This window comes from Trachypithecus francoisi, unplaced genomic scaffold (assembly GCF_009764315.1).
Source record: "Trachypithecus francoisi isolate TF-2019V2 unplaced genomic scaffold, Tfra_2.0 Lachesis_group6, whole genome shotgun sequence".
Lineage (NCBI taxonomy): Eukaryota > Metazoa > Chordata > Mammalia > Primates > Cercopithecidae > Trachypithecus > Trachypithecus francoisi.
In genome coordinates, this window is record NW_022681471.1 from 97599072 (window position 1) to 97616405 (window position 17334).

At 39.0% G+C, this 17334-nt stretch overlaps 1 protein-coding gene across 1 annotated transcript in view; it reads right to left on the minus strand.

The window, feature by feature from the left end:
- Positions 1–3642: 3642 nt before the first annotated feature.
- Positions 3643–17334, minus strand: part of ATP6AP2 (ATPase H+ transporting accessory protein 2) — a 33919-nt gene continuing 20227 nt past the window's right edge. The window contains exons 4-9 of the mRNA XM_033201973.1: positions 12935–13030; positions 12616–12753; positions 11543–11596; positions 10540–10689; positions 9395–9514; positions 3643–4721 (exon numbers count right to left, since the gene is read on the minus strand). Of these exons, the coding sequence (XP_033057864.1) occupies positions 4527–4721; positions 9395–9514; positions 10540–10689; positions 11543–11596; positions 12616–12753; positions 12935–13030 (753 nt within the window). The 3' untranslated portion in view covers positions 3643–4526. The remainder of the gene's footprint in view (positions 4722–9394; positions 9515–10539; positions 10690–11542; positions 11597–12615; positions 12754–12934; positions 13031–17334) is intronic.

A 17334-nucleotide genomic window follows, 5' to 3' on the forward strand; every position in this document is an offset into this window, starting at 1 on the left:
TGACCTTCTGGCATTAAAACTATGCAAAAAGGTCTACTCTTTGTAGTTGTGCTGTTTCCTCCCTTATTTGTTCCATTCTGTCTACTCCTACATCTTATAATTAACTTTATTGTTTTCTGGCTTATATTTTGCATGTTTCTCTTTACAAAAGTAAGAAGATACAGGTTGAGCCTCCCAAATCTAAAGGCTGAAATCCAAAATGCTCCAAAATCCAAAACTTCTTGAGACATGACACATGAAGGAAATGCTTATTGAAGCAGTTCTGATTGTGGAATTTTAGATTGGGGATGCTCAACCAGATTCCAAAGTCCGAGAAAATCTGAAATATGGAACACATCTGGTCCTGAGCATTTCAGATAAGGGGTAGTCAACCTGTATATGCACGTTTCCTTATTTCCCATCTTACACAAACAGTAAGAACAGAATACTACTACTTTTTTTTTTTCTTTCTTTCTTTTCTTTTTTTTGAGACAGAGTCTCACTCCAGACAGGGTTGCCCAGGCTGGAGTGCAGTGGCATGATCTTGGCTCACTGCAGCCTCAACCTCCCGGGATCAAGTGATCCTCCCACCTCAGTCTCCTGGGTAGCTGGGACCACAGGCATGCACCATCACGCCCGGCTAATTTTTGTAGAGACAGGGTCTCCCAATGTTGTTCAGGCTGGTCTTGAACTCCTGGACTCAAGTGATCCTCCTGCCTCAGCCTCCCAAAGTGCTGAGATTACAGGCTTGAGCCACCACGCCCAGCCAGTGGTATTCTTTCTAAAAATACATAACCTGAATTTAATCATGAGCAAACATCAAACAAACCAAAACTGAGGGACGTCCTATAAAATAACTGGCCAATACTTTTCAAAGGTGGACTGTGTCAGATGAAAGGAGACTAAGGAAACATGATATCACAATGCGTGCTCCTGGACTGGACCCTGGTCTAGTAAAAGGGCATTAGCAGGACAACTAGCAAAATTTAACCAAAGTTTGTTCCTGTTGCTTGCAAGAAACTGGCTAGCACATATCAATGGCGCAATGCTGGGTCCAAGCAGAGTTCCTTGAGTTTAGTACTAAGATTGTAGTTTATATTTATTAAGCATTCACAAACTTTATTGTGTTCTCCTACTGAATGCTAATTTTTATAGACCTGGGTATTACTACCCCCATTATATAGATTAAAAATGCTTATTCAGAGAGATTAAGGGATTTGCCCTAGATTGTTCAACTTGTAAGTGGTAAAGCAGTGAACTGAATTCACCTGTATGACTCTTGATGCATTTTACTCACAATGCTTTTTACTGATGGCCTTCCCCAACGACTGTATTTTCTGAAGAAACCACAGAATAGTCAGTCATTCTGTCATGAAAAGGCTAGAAAAAAACCACCTGTGCCCAAAAGTTAGCAGGCTTGATGCCACTGTATGACTCAGTTGGCATGATCATTGACCCTGGTTCCTACATGCAAAATTGTTGGTTTGATTGTCCATTAAAAAGTTAAATTTAGGCCAGGCGTGGTGGCTTATGCCTGTAATCCCAGCACTTTGGGAGGCTGAGGCAGGCAGATCACTTGAGGTCAGGAGTTCGAGACCAGCCTGGCCAATATGGTGAAACCCTGTCTCTACTAAAAATGCAAAAATTAGCCAGGCATCGTGGCAGGTGCCTGTAATCCCAGCTACTTGGGAGGCTGAGGCAGAGAACTGCTTGAACCCAGGAGGCGGAGGGTGCAGTAAGCCGAGATCGCGCCACTGCACTCCAGCCTGGGTGACAGAGTGAGACTCTATCCCCCTAACAAAGTTAAGTTTAGGCTGGGTGCGCAGTGGCTCATGCCTGTAATCCCAACACTTTGGGAGGCTGAGGCTGGAGGATTGCTTGAGCCTAGGAGTTCAAGACTAGCCTGGGTAACATAGAGACCCCATCTCCACAAGAAATAAGCCAGTTGTGGTGGTACATGCCTGTGGTCCCATCTACTTGGGAGGCTGAGGTGGGAGGGTAGTTGGAGCCCAGGAGGTTGATGCTGTAGAGCTGTGATTGCGTCACTGCACTCCAGCCAGGGCAACAGAGTGAGATTACAGTCTCAAAAAAAAAAAAAAAAAAAAAGGTACATTTACAGTTTCCATATTACTTGGTATCAGTGAAAATGGATTCAGATTATTCCTTCAAAAAAACACATAACTAAAGAAAATAAAAATCAATAGTATATATTCCTAATAGAATTAGGCCATAAGCAATATCTGCATATGTAGAATCTCAGATATTTTATAAACCCGTAACAGTCCACCAATGAGATGTAAAGTGATTGGGTTTTCTCTTTGTCAGTGGAATCATCTGCCATGAGTCTGCCTTTTCTGCCTCTCACACAAATTGACACTGTGATTTATGTTCCTGAACAAATTAGACTTAATTTAAGAGCAAATCATCAGCAACAGGTATAATAATCTTGGCAGAACATTTATTTTAACGAATTGCTCTCTGCCTAACATAGATAGAAGGATGCTGATGCCATTTACCCTATACGGATTAGTGCTGTCATGTAATTAATTTTTTTTCTTCCCTTAGAACTTAAAAGTCTCATCAGTTTTAAATTACAAAGGCATTGGTTTATTTCATAATCATAACAATCTAACATCTCTGGCAATGTTTATATAAGAATGTTGTGAAAGACAAGTGGATTCTAATCACCCTGCAGCATGATAGGTTCCTGCTCCCTACACTTAGGCCATGTTGCATTCCATGGGGTTAGAGTGGGAACTGTTTTGGTGATAAACAGCTGAAAAACCCTCACCCCCATCACTCTGGTAGGAAGTAGGGATGGAAGAGTGATTTTAGAACAATGCAGTTTTTCTTCCCTGTGAAGCTGAGTATCAGTTTCCCTACAATTATTTATACTTCAATGAGAGGCAAAAAGAAAACCAACATTTCCTCCACTCTATGGAGGTTTGAAAGTGTAATTGTCAAGGGCATTTTGCAGTAAGTGACAACTAAATATACCCTACCTTCTCAAACCTACCAAACTCAATGCTATTTATAAATAATTTGATGATCTTTGCAAAGAAGATGCAGAAACAGCTAATACTAAATACAAGGAAGGATCCCAGGGTCAGGGCTACAATGCTCGTACTAAAATAATCTTGCTATATAATTATGAAGTTAAAGATTCTGTTTTTTGAAAAAGAAAACAAATTGTTACCTTAAACCTTTACCTGAAACAGTCCTTCATATTCTAACCAATTAGTTGCTTATTCATCTTTAAAAACGCTACAGAGCTGGGTGCAGTGGTGCACACCTGTAATCCCAGCTACTGAGGAGGCTGAGGTGGGAGGATCACTGGAGGCCAGGATTTCGGCCTGGCAACATAGCAAGACTGGTCTCTAAAATGTTTTTAATTAAAAAAAAAAAAAAAGCTATAGAAAAATGTAACCCTTTCCTACAAAAAGTATGAACTCATATATTTTATATAAATTCAGTAACAAGAATGGTAATTAAAATGCCTTCCTTACATTAGTACTAAATCTCAAGAGGCAGTGAGAATAAACAAGTGTAAAAGAAACAGCCTGAAATCATCTGTACAACAAAACAGCCAATCCTGATGAAAGAAAAGCCTGTTTTGTTAGGTTTTTACAATATAAAATAGATATAGTACTGCAATGACACAAATTTGGAATCATTAACAACTTTATTTGTCACTCTTGATAGACATTGGTCCACTCCAACATAAAAAGTAGAATTCACCCACTTCCACTTAATATTCTATAGAATGAAGTTGTACCACAAACCACAGTAACTTACATAGGGGGAAAAGTTACTGAAATAAAAATGTTTTATATTCATGCCTCAAAATGCCCCTAGGGGATTTTTGTGTGTATAATGAAAAGCATCTGTATACTCCACAAGGCTAGTTTCTTCTTAGATCAATGTAGTATTTTTAGTATCCATACTAGACCATGTAGGTCAACAAACTTGCAGAAGAGGGTTAAAAAACAGCTGTCCTCTGTCACTCAGATACAGTTCCAAAACTAAGTGATTATATAAGCACATCCATATTTTAGGGCCACTCTAAGTTAAAAACCTTTTCTCTTGTTTCAGAGTTATTTACATCAAATTAAGACATTTACAAATCGTTCATAGCATACAATAGCCCAAATATGATTTTCACCTATGCTATGTAAAGAAGTTAAGCATTCATAAGTTTGTCTAATAAATTCAGTGCACTTTTTTCCATAATAACATGAGCTATTTTAAATGTTTTACATTTCTTTCAGTGCATATTTCCAAATTCATTAAACATAATGAAATCATGTTATTAAATAGCTATATCATAGTATTCAAGCATATTATGGAATCTATACCACAGTGGGACTCACGTCAATACTATAATTCACTCTAGAAAAACATTACAGGCACACACAAAATAGAGAACAAAATTTGATTTTTTTTTGTAAGCGTAAAGTATACTATCTACTTTAAAGCACACCAAAAGATATATTTTAACAAAACAGCCAATTTCCAACCCCCTTTTCTAATTCTGGCACAGGGAACGTTCAATCCATTCGAATCTTCTGGTTTGTCATCCTATAAATGATGCTATCATATCCAGGATCCATGTTCCAAATATTGTAAGAGGTGATAATCACAGCCAAGGCCAAGGCGATCATAATCCAAAGTACCATGTTGAAAACCACAGAATATTCAAAATTATACTTATATGCAAGGTTATAGGGACTTGCTGGGTTCTTCTACAATATAGAAAAGAAAGAAAAATCAAGAGGGAAGAATTTTAAGATAGGAAATTATCCCAGTCTAGTGGCTGTGATTCATTTGTCTAACAAACATTTCTTCATAAGTGGCATAACAGCTACTTATACTAAGAGGAAGCAAGAAGGAGCGCCTTCGTGGAGAAGACACTTGCACTGATGGTGGAAGTATAAACCAGTCCAAATGCTTGGGAAATTTTGACAATACCTAATAAAGTTGAAGGTGTGCATATCCTGTGATCCAGTAAGTCCATACGCTAGGAAAAATTTCTATATGTGTACCAAGAGACATGTATAAGAATATCATCAAAAAGGCCGGGCACAGTGGCTCACGCCTGTAATCTCAGTACTTCGGGAGGCCAAGGCGGGCAGATCACCTGAGGTCAGGAGTTCCAGACCAGCCTGGCCAACATGGTAAAAACCCGTCTCTACTAAAAATATGAAATTAGCCAGGCATGGCAGGTGCCTGTAATCCCAGCTACTCAGGAGGCTGAGGCAGGAGAATTGCTTGAACTCGGCAGGTGGAGGTTGCAGTGAGCCAAGACCGTGCCATTGCACTCCAGCCTGGGCGACAAGAACAAAACTCTGTCTCAAAAAAAAAAAAAAAAAAAAAAAAAAAAATCATCAATGGATAATTGTGGTATATCCCTACAGCAGAATATGTAACAGTAAAATGACTGAACTACAGCTACATTTGTCCACGTGAGTGAATCTTAAAAAGAATACTGAACAAAGAACACAGAAAAATACATGTAGTATGATTCCATTTATATAAAATTAAAATACAGGCAAAACCAAACAACACTGTTTAAGGACAAATACATATGCAGTCAATCTGTAAAGAAAAGCAAGGGATTAACATGATATCCAGGACAGCAGTTACCTCTGGATGAGGGAGGGTAGAGGGAGAAAATAGGGAGCTTCAAAGGAGCAAGCATTCTCTTAAGCTATTGATATGGTTTGGTTCCGTGTCCCCACCCAAATCTCATCTTGATTTGTAATCCCCACGTGTCAAGAGAAGGACCTGGTGGGAGGTGACTGGATCATGGGGGCAGTTTCTCCATACTGTTCTCATAATAGTGAGTTCTCATGAGATCTGATGGTTTAAAAGTGTGGCACTTTCTCTTTTGCCACCTTGTGAAAAGGGTGCCTGCCTCCCCTTCCCCTTCTGCCATGATTGCAAGTTTCCTGAGGCCTCCCCAGCCATGTGGAACTGTGAGTCAAGTAAACCTCTTTCCTTTATAAATTACCAAGTGTCAGGTAGTTCTTTATAGCCATGTGAAAATGGAGCTATAAAGTGTTATTATTTTTATTATTTAAATAGTATTAAATATATTATATACTTATGTATGTATGATCTACTTAACACTTTTTTTAAAATACAGAGCTGTGTAAAAACATTGTTTGGGAAACTGAATTCATTCTGACAAAGGCACAGTTTGGGAAATATTCATTCTGGCTAGAGAATTTTAAAAGTAGGAACACAGCAGGAGATGAAGCTAGAAGCAGGGAAGCTACAGAAAATCTGACATAAGCCTCTGGGCAATAAGGAGTCATTGACAAGCTTTAGGCAGAAAGTGAGTGACATGATCAGGTTTATCTTAAAAAGATAACATTAAAATAAAAAATTAGCTGAGTGTGGTGGCTCAAGCCTATAGAACTGGCTACTCAGGCGGCTGAGGCAGGTGGATCACCTGAGCCCAGGAGTTTGAGGCTACAATGAGCTATGATTGCGCCACTGCACTCCGGCCGGGGACAGGGCGAGACCCTGTCTCAAAAAAAGAAAAGAAAAAAAGATAACTTTGATAACAATGTGTTGGATGTATTTGGGAGGAGCCAGCTGGGACGCAGAGAGACAGATGAGTCCAGACAAGTTAGGAGGCAGCAGCCAAATGAGGCGGGAGAAATGGGGGCAGGGTGCCTGGCAGTGAGGATGAAAAAGAAAATGTAACTGAGATCTATTTGTTCCTACAGCCCCAGCACCTGGCACGCTGTGAGTACTCAGTAAATGTTCCTTTAACTCCCAACTGTCTCCTTAAACTAATGGAAGAGAGTGATTTCAACTGTAGGAGAGAATGGGTACACAGACATGCATATTTACCTGTGGGGAGCTCAGAGCTAAGGCAAACATTAAAGGATTTCATGCCCATGAAGACCTCTTTGTTTCTTTCCTTTTTTTTTTTTTTGATAAACAGGTTCTTATTCCTACCCATTTTAAGTGTACAAGTCAAGGAATTTTAGTGGTTTCATAGTCATCACCACAATCTAATTCTAGAACATTTCTATCACCCTAAAAAGAAATCTCATAGGCTGGGCAAGGTAACACACCTGTAATCCCAGCACTTTGGAGGCTGAGGTGAGCAGATCACTTGAGGCCAGGAGTTCAAGACCAGCCTGGCCAACATGGTGAAACCCCATTTTTACTAAAAGTACAAAATTTAGCCAGGCATGGTGGTGCACGCCTGTGATTCCAGCTACTCGGGAGGCTGAGGCAGGAGAATCACTTGAACCTGGGAGGTGGAGGTTGTGGTAAACTGAGATTGTGCGCACTCCAGTCTAGGTGACAGAGTAAGATCCTATCTCCAAAAAAGAAAAAAAAAAAGAATTATCTAGGAGGCATCCCCACTCTCAACACATGTGCTCACCACCCAGAGCCCAGGTGCCTTTCTGCTTCCGTTTGCTGGTGGGCAAAAATTTCCAGTCTACCCTCTCACTGAGGGCACAGCTCTTTCAGGGTCCCCAGCTTTATCTGGAGGTGTCCGTTCCCAGCCCCAACACACAAGGCACCAAAGGACTCTTGGTGACCCAGCTGGCAAATATCCTTAGGGCAGCCTGCTTACCACATTCAGGTTCCTCTTCTTTTTTTTTTTTTTTTTTTGAGACAGAGTCTCACTCTGTCACCCAGGCTGGAGTACAGTGGCACAATCTCGGCTCACTGCAACCTCCACCTCCCGGGTTCAAGTGATTTGTCTGCCTCAGACTCCTAAGTAGCTGGGACTACAGGCATGCGCCACCACGCCTGGCTAATTTTGTGTATTTTAAGTAGAGACGGGGTTTCACCATGTTGGCCAGGCTGGTCTCGAACTCCTAACCTCATGATCTGCCCGCCTCAGCCTCCCAAAGTGCTGGGATTACAGACGGGAGCCACTGCGCCCAGCCTCCTCTTCTTTATTTACTCTGTAAGAGAATTTCCCTTTCTTGTGAGCTGAACTACGTACTTTTTATTTTTATAATTTCTTTTTTTTTTTTTTTTTTAATTTCAGATGGAGTCTCGCTATGTCTCCCAGGCTAGAGTGCAGTGGTGCAATCTCGGCTCACTGCAACCTCCGCCTGCTGGGTACAAGCGATTCTCCTGCCTCAGTGTTCCAACTAGCTGGGATTACAGGTGCCCACCACCACACCCGGGTAATTTTTGCATTTTTAGTAGAGACAGGGTTTGTTTCACCATGTTGCCCAGGCTGGTCTACAACTCCTGACCTCAGGTGTTCCACCTGCCTCAGCCCCCCAAAGTGCTGGGATAACAGGCGTGAGCCACCGTACCCGGCCCAAACTATGTACTTTTTAAAAGGTCTTTTATTTCTAGATGTTGTATGGTGGAAAATTTTGGGTGGTTGTCTAGATTGACATGCTGTCTGAAACAGAGGTCCTTCCATCCCCAATTTAATTTAGAAAGAAACAATCTCAAACCAGTAATCACTAGACTATCTCAAACAGGCACTGGCTTTGACCTTCTGACTCCAAGTCCCACACTGAGGTCAGTAAAACTGAGCAGGGTGGGGGCTGCAAATGGTTCTGAAGTGGAGGTGTATGTGACTGACTGGATATCTATCTGCTGCAAGTGATGCAGCCAGCCCTAAGCAATGTTCTCGACCGTAGGATGTTATGGAGTATCTACACTACTCTTTCTCATCACCCTCCCTAGGTTCTGCTGCAGCTGTAAGTATATATGTATGTATGTAAATGTGCACATACATACACACACACAGGTATGTGTTGTACCATGGCCAGCAACCATGGTAATGCTTAATCCTGACCCTCTAAATGCTTAAAATCAAAGCAAGATCCATACCCAAAAAACTGTTGAAGTAAATCAAAATCATAAAGAGGTATACACAGAGGATCTCAGCAAGTAAGAGACTATGCCACAAAGACAATGTGCCTGCTAGAAAAGCAGAGCCCATAGGATGTGGGCACCACACCACTCCCGCACACATTCACTTCTTTTTTTTTTTCAAAACAGGGTCTTGCTATGTTTGCTCAGACTGGCCTCAAACTCCTCCCAAGCTAAAGCAATCCTTCCACCTCGGCCTCCTGAGGAGCTGCAATTACAGGTGTGCGCCACTGCACCTGGCGCCACATTAACTTCTGATGTCTTCTTGTGTGTACTGATATTTGAATTATAATCTTGGACAGATTTACTTTGATCCCTAACTAAAATTCTTGCATTATCTGATTATAACCCCAAAGAATTGATTATCACTGGCAAAACACACATACGTATGTGAACAAGAAGCTTATGTTTTAACTGAAATTGTTTTTCAGATTTACTGACTGCTCATTCATGTCACCCATAGGTGATATAGGACTTTGTATTTTTTTGTTTTTATAAAAAGTTAATTTTACAGTTTTAAAGCAGGATTTCAAAATATACTCACCGCTTGTTTTGCCTCAAGGATAGTCCTTGTCTTCCTAACAAGGGAGGTGTCAAATGACTTGACAGTGACTAACTCTACCACTGCATTCCCACCATAAAGATTGTACATGTCATCTGCAAACTGAAAGTTAGTTATTAACATTATTGGGAATCTCAAATATGTACTTTTTTCATTTTTAATTAACAAATTAAAATCATATATATTTATCACATCAACACATTGTTTTGAAATATGTACACATTGTGGAATGGCTTAAGTACACATTGGCTAATTAACATATGCATTACCTCACTACTTATCATTTTATGCAATGAGTCAAACACATACTTATTAAAATGATTTTTAAAGCTTTTGTGCAGCTACAAGAACAATGTACACTTACCTCCTGGCTCATGAAATATACTACATCTTAAAATAAGCAAGTATTAAAGGTTTTGATTATGCTCAACTATACAGAAAAGTGTTAAGCTTTAACATATATTCAAATGTTAAGAATAAAATTACTTTAAGAAGATACTGAATTTGTCAGCATATAAATTGGAGGAAGGAAAGTTGGAAAGAGAAATGAAGAAATCTTCCTAAGTGGTCTCTGGTTATCACAAACATCTATTAAAATTAAAATATGAAGCCTCACTGAAAGGATGCAGGTGAAGAACTTCAAGGGCAGAGGGGAACTAGCATTTATTATGCATCTACTAAGTGTCTGGTACTGTGCTGGGTGTTCTACTTCAGTTATCTCATAGTGTTTAAGGGGTACAGAGTTTCAGTTGGGGAAGATGAAAAAGTTCTAGAAATAAAAGACATGATGGTTGTACAACATGTGAATGTACTAGTACGTAATAACACTGAACTGTACAATTAAAATGGTTAAAATGGTAATTTTATGTTATATATATTTTACCACAAAAATTTTGTAAAGCTTTGTGTGAGATAACTTTTCCTAATGCTGTTCTTTCTAGCATTAGGAAGAAATACATCAATATACATTTTTGACCCTACTCCATCCTTGGCCAATATAATTAGAGGAACCCCAAAAAAGGCAAGTAAGAGCTCAATCAACAGTGTTTGAAACAGCAGATTTTTCTATTAAGAGGCTAAAAGTGAAATGGTCATACTCCAGCCTCTCATGTCTCATTGATATTTACCTTTTGCAAAGCGTCAACAAGGATATTAGAAGCATCTCTGAATTGTTCAGAGTCTTCCCCGTAACGCTTCCCAATTTCATCCAAACCTGCCAGCTCCAGTGAATATAAATCAGGAGAATGATCCTTGGCTAGATGCTTATGACGAGACAGCTTAGGAGAACAAACAAACAAAAAAGGTAGTGGATAAAGTAAGATGAAAGATGTCAAACACAGCCAGTTAAAGTTTTATGCCTAAACTAGGCTAAACTAAACCATACCAGTGTACTACAACATGCAAATAGTCTAAAATGGTGGCAAAAGAAACTGGTTTGAATAAGTGTTTCTGATAAATCCAACACGAATCTCATGTTTAGGAGCAGTACAAGACTCCTTGGATATTTAATAAAAGCTTTCAACAAAATTCCTCAGTTTTAAAAACTCAGGTATGGGCCATGGTATGAAAGAACAGATGGCTGGACCAGTTTGATCCCAGGAATGCACTACACTTCCAGACTCCCTGAACCAGCACCTGTTGAAAAAGTTTGGAAAACAACTTCAGAAGACAACAAACAGGTAAGAATTTCTATTTCAGTAACAAGGATGATTTTTTAAAAAATCATTCACCAAAAAAATACCCTTCAGACGGATTTTGTCCCTTCTTGACTTGACTGACAGCATTATTAGTCCAAACTATTATTTCTATTTTAGGCCCAAAGATATAGATAGGAATTAAGTCTGACAAGAAATCAGCAGCCAAGTTAGGACTATGGCCAGGGTGTTCTTACACCCAGGCTTGTGTTCTTGGAAGATATGCTGTCTCTCCCTAAAAAGCAGAAATGCAAAATCATTTGACTATAACATGGATGTATTCAAAATTCCCAATACTGCCACTAATTTTTCAATTTTCATGGGATCACAAATCTAGGGCATACTTAATCAAACTTTTCAACTGCCTTTATTATCATTCAAGGATTCTCTAGAAACCAAAATAAATGGAACTGAAAAATTAGAGCAGCCTACTTACCAAGCTTGAAATATCATGTAGCACTTGCAGTTCAGAAAGAAAGAGCAGGTCAACCTTCAGAGAGTCCAAAAAAAAGAGCATTCTTTTAAATGTGCACCAGAGATCTTTATTTGCCATTTATCAAGTAAGGCACAGGATATTACAAATGATGATGATATAAGTGAATTTATATAATTATCTTCCATTTGGTATGTTTGCTTCAATTGAAAATGCATATAAAACATTATTTCCTAACAAAAAGGTGATGGCCATTCCCTAGCACAGTGACTGCCACTCAATAGCTATATTTTTGACAAAACCATGATAAAGCATTCAAGTTCTCCAGTGGTTTTCCTTCAAAGCATCGGGATATCCTGGCACTCTGCAATGAGATCCTACCATTGGCCCAGTTTGCTTACTTCCCTTGAATAGTTTCCACATCAGAGAATAAAAGATGATGGCCCTGGTCATCCACAGCAAATAAAGAGGGGAAGCCACCACAAAAGTGGCATGCCACATGGTTAAGAGGGTGCATGAGCAGATGGAGAAGCTGAAGGACAGGAGGCAAAAGTAGAGGTGGCTCCCTCCACTGCAATGTCCAGAATGAATGAGAAAAATGTGGCAACACATCAGCAGAAGCAGTGAACAATGGCTCCCAAGTTACCAGATCCACACAGCTCCACCAGTCACCAAGTAGATCTATGACCTCTGGCTTGTTTGAATTAATAGGTGGCAACCCTCATGCTAAAATGTGATGTTATTTACCACAGCTCAACTCACAAAAAGGATCAGTTTATTCATGAGAGTCATAAGAAAATTACATTAAAGAAGAATCTACCCCAGCAGTAAATGTGCACAATTTTTCATTTTCTAAAATATCAAAATTTCCAAAATTTCAAGTAGTATAAGGAATGGGAGGGCCAGACGCAGTGGCTCATGCCTGTGATCCCAGCACTTTGGGAGGAGGCCGAGACAGGATTGCTAGAGGCCAGGAGTTTGAGACCAGCCTGGACAACAGAGTGAGACCCTGTCTCTATTTTTTTAAAAAAGGGAAATTAATGATATTCATATATTCATTGAATAAGTGCACTTACTTCATTGTTCCTACTCAGAGAATTGAGGGGGAGTGAACTTAGAACAGAGTTTTCTTGAAACAGGCGATTATGCAGCTGGCGTAAGGTGACTGAAAGGTCTTCAAACACTGAGTTTGCCTTCCCTACCATATACACTCTCTGTAAGAAGAATAGAAAATTTTAAGTTGCTCACACTCTACAGATTAGTTCCAATACACAGAGGTATGACAACATTGTTCATAAATTAGTTTTAAATTTTCATAATAAAATACATTTCATAATTGCCAAATAATAAAAGCTTATTTTTTAAAATGTCTTAAATAAAAACATTATCACTTACTTCCTCACTGGGAGCCAACTGCAAAACAACAGGAGTTTCCTCAGAAAATAAGGAGTGAATGGAATTTGCAACACTGTCAAGACTAAAAGGAACTGCCTGAAATTTAAGAGTAAGAATGCGATTATTATGTGAACCAAAGTGGGAAGAAAAATCATTCATCTGAATGGTATTTAAAAAGAAGGCTTAAACTTTTTTCCAGCACTTTCTATGGAAATTTAGAAACCCAAAATCATTTCCAAACAAGCTCTTTTGAGGGCACAGAAGATTAAACAGCCCCCTGGTACGCCGAGTCTGTATCTCCCAATGTGCCTCAGAGGAAAATAACTTAACCTGATGGACACAACACTACACCTAGCACAAACCATTTTCTGGTGATCATTCATGTATTTGAAGTAGCGATACATTTGGTTTCAATATTGACTAAATGTGCCACGATTAATGCGTATTCCACAATAAAGTATTTAACTTGCATTTAAGAGAAGGTTAGAGGAATCTTAGTATTGAATTTAATTGAAATAAAAATGGAATTCATCTTTCATTTCAAAATTTTAAAAATGTTTAATGAGATTTAACATTTGTCTTCAGATAGCCTAAAGACTCTTGGTTAACGTGTTAAGTATGTCGCAAGGTTTTTGAAGCCTTTATCTTAGGACATGTTGATATTATTAGATTGAAATAACCAATTGTGATAAGACCTACTTTTTTTCTTCAATTTTTTTATTAAAGTGCAAAATACATATAATATAGTATACAAATCTTGGGGTAACAGCTCAACAAATGTTTACAAATGCATGCACTCAGGTAGCCCAGCCAGACCGACACAGAACACTATCAGTGCCCTCGAAGTGCTACCTCCACCCTCAAGGGTAATGAAAATTCTCACTTCTATTTCCATTAGATTTGTTTTGCACTACATGATTTAAAAAAATAAATTAGTTATTTTTCCCCTCAAAAAATTATTTCATTCCCAGTATTACTGTATTAAAAGAAGGAATACAGTCATGTTTTTGTTTTAATGGAGATTTCTTACGTTGATCTTTCGTTCAGTAGTTCCCTTACTACTTAAAGATTCATGTTTACAAGTACCAAAGTAACGCTAATGTGGTACAGGCAGAAATCAGTGTGATTATGTCTTACTGATAAAATCCCAGCATCACTTTTTTTAATTTATTTATTTATTTATTTTGAGACAGAGTCTTGCTCTGTTGCCCAGGCTGGAGTACAGTGGCGTGATCTTGGCTCACTGCACCCTCCGCCTCCCAGGTACAAGTGATTCTCCTGCCTCAGCCTCCTGAGTAACTGCGATTACAGGCACGCACCACCACATCTGGCTAATTTTTGTATTTTTAGTAGAGATGGGGTTTCACCAAGTTGGCCAGGCTAGTCTCAAACTCCTGGCCTCATGTGATCTGCCTGCCTTGACCTCTCAAAGTGCTGGGATTACAGGCATGAGCCACCAGGCCCGGCCCCAACATCAATATTAAGTGATCAATTTTATGATTCTGTGAAATGAAATAATTTTTTTCTCTTACTCAAGATGCTTATTAACTCTTCCCCAAATTCTCTTAAAATGAGTTAATGAGTAAGTGAAGAGGGGGAAGAGAGTTCAAAGTTGCAAAAGCATACTGTTAGCAGCCGTCCTGAATCAGCTAGAGGTGCTTTCCTTTAGCGATCATACAGTTTACCTCCTCAGGCTGTGAGGGGAATACATGAGTAAATGATGCAAACTTTCCAGCCTCACTTCACTTAGTGAAATGGCGCTTGCTTCAGGAAAGTTGAAGATTAGGTACCATGTCCATAGAGATCAAATTGAAGCAGCTCATGAATCGGATGAACACCAATGAAGGAAAATAAATAATTATATAGGCAGCTAAGCTCAAAAAGTAAAAAGCCTGGTTGCTTATAATACCGAATAATGGTTTTCTCTCACTGTATTATAAGGAGATGCATATCTCTTCTCATATTTCTGTACCTGTATGACTTGAAATTCTAACAAAAACAGCTAGCTAATCAAATGGAAGCTTTGTTAAATGGAATTCTAAGATACTCTGATTTTTATGTTTTGTGGGGTTTGCCCCTGAATCTTTTATCTCATTTACCATCTTCTGCTAGGAAAAGTATTGAGCAGCCAACCAGGGCCAAACAATAAAATGAGCTCCTTGCACAGCACAGCTTCTTCTCATGTAAAATGAGGCTAGTCTGTTGTTAAATCTTTATTTTTGGATTACATGCTAATAAAAATCTCAAAATGGCATTTTGGATTTTTATATATTTATTTTGAAGAAAATCTTCTGCAATGATTTTCACAGAAATCACATAATAAACGACTTAAATGCTCCCTGTGAAATAATCTGCGTTTTGATCTGTATTGTTCCCTTCCTTCTACTTTATGTGTATTTACTCTGAAGTTCTTCTGCTTTCTTTAGCTCATTAATTTCCATTCTTAGACAAGCTAAATTGTCTAAAACATGAATTTAAGCTATAAACTTCTCTTTTCTTACCACGTTAGCTACACCTCCCAATTTTGTAAATAAATGGTACATTCATTGTTACTCAGTTCCAAATAATTTAGAAAGTTCCAGTGATCTCCTCCTCAACCCATGAATTATTTAGGAGTGCATCTATTCCAACTATCTTTTCTTGTTGACTTTTTTTGTTTTTACCATCTCTAAATAAGACACTTAAATTAAATCTCCTGATTTTTCAATTTAGGCCTTATTTATTTACTATCCATTATAGAAAATGAGGCTTTAGCTCTCTCACATCACCAACCACACTGCCCCACCCCCTGAACCATCCATGCTCTCCACTTCTGTTTCTATCTCCCCACTCTCCCAATAGTTACATCAAAATTTTCACTGGATCAGTATCATTTCATTATTATGACAATGTAAATAATACTCAACTTAGCTCATACTACACAATCACTGCATTTTCCTTGCTTTCCTTCTACTTTCATTCCTTTGTAATGACAGTGTCTTTTTTCTCCCTGATAGCTTTTAAGATTTTCCATTTCCTTGATGACTCTTCAATTTCACTGTATCCAGTGTGGATCTGGCTTTTGCCTACTGGATGTTCCATATGCTTTAAATCTGAGGAGTCGTATCTTTTGTTTGTTACTATTTCCAAATACTTTTCATTTTATTTTTAACTGACAAACAGTAACTGTATATATTTATGGGGTACAACGTCATGTTTTGTCATAAGTTTACAAAGTGGACTGATTAAATCAGGCTAATGAACAAATCCATCACCTCACATACTTATCTTTTTTGTGGTAAAAGTATCTAAAATCTACTCCTTTAGCAGTTTTGAAATATACACCGCATTATTATTTAATACAGTCACCATTCTGTGCAACAGATCACTAAAGCATGATCCAGCAAGCCCACTTCTGGGTATATATATCCAAAGCAATTGAAGTCAGGATGCTGAAGAGATAACTGCACTCCCATGTTCACTGCAGCACTATTTACAATTTCTAAGATATGGATGAAAGCAACGTTGGTGTCCATAATCAAACAAATGGATAAAAGAAAATGTGCAACTGGATGCAGTGGCTCACGCCTGTAATTCCAGCACTTTGGGAGGCTGAGGTGGTTGGATCACCTGAACTCAGGAGTTTGAGACCAGCCTGGCCAACATGATGAAACTTCATCTCTACTAAAAATACAAAAAATTAGCTGGACGTGGTGGCGTGCACCTGTAATTCCAGCTACTCAGGAGGCTGAGGCACCAGAATCCCTTGAATCCAGGAGGCAGAAGTTGCAGTGAGATGGTATCACACCACTGCACTCCAGCCTGGGTGACAGAGCAAGATTCTGTCTCAAAAAAAAGAAAAAAGCAGAAAGAAGAAAATGTGTGTTGGGAACAAGCCCCCCAAAATCTGGCCATAAACTGGCCCCAAAACTGGCCATAAACAAAATCTCTGCAGCACTGTGACATGTTCATAATGGCCCTAACACCCAAGCTGGAAGGTTGTCGGTTTACAGGAATGAGGGCAAGGAACACCTGGCCCACCCAGGGCGGAAAACCGCTTAAAGGCATTCTTAAGCCACAAACAATAGCATGAGCGATCTGTGTCTTAAGGGCATGTTCCTGCTGCAGTTAACTAGCCCAACCTATTCCTTTAATTCGGCTCATCCTTCATTTCCCATAAGGGACACTTTTAGTTAATTTAATATCTATAGAAACAACGCTAATGACTGGTTTGCTGTTAATAAATATGTGGGTACTTATACGAAAATTAATTCAAGATGGATTAGAGACTTAAATGTTAGACCTAATACCATAAAAACCCTAGAAGAAAATCTAGGTAGTACCATTCAGGACATAGGCATGGGCAAGGACTTCATGTCTAAAACACCAAAAGCAACGGCAGCAAAAGCAAAAATTGACAC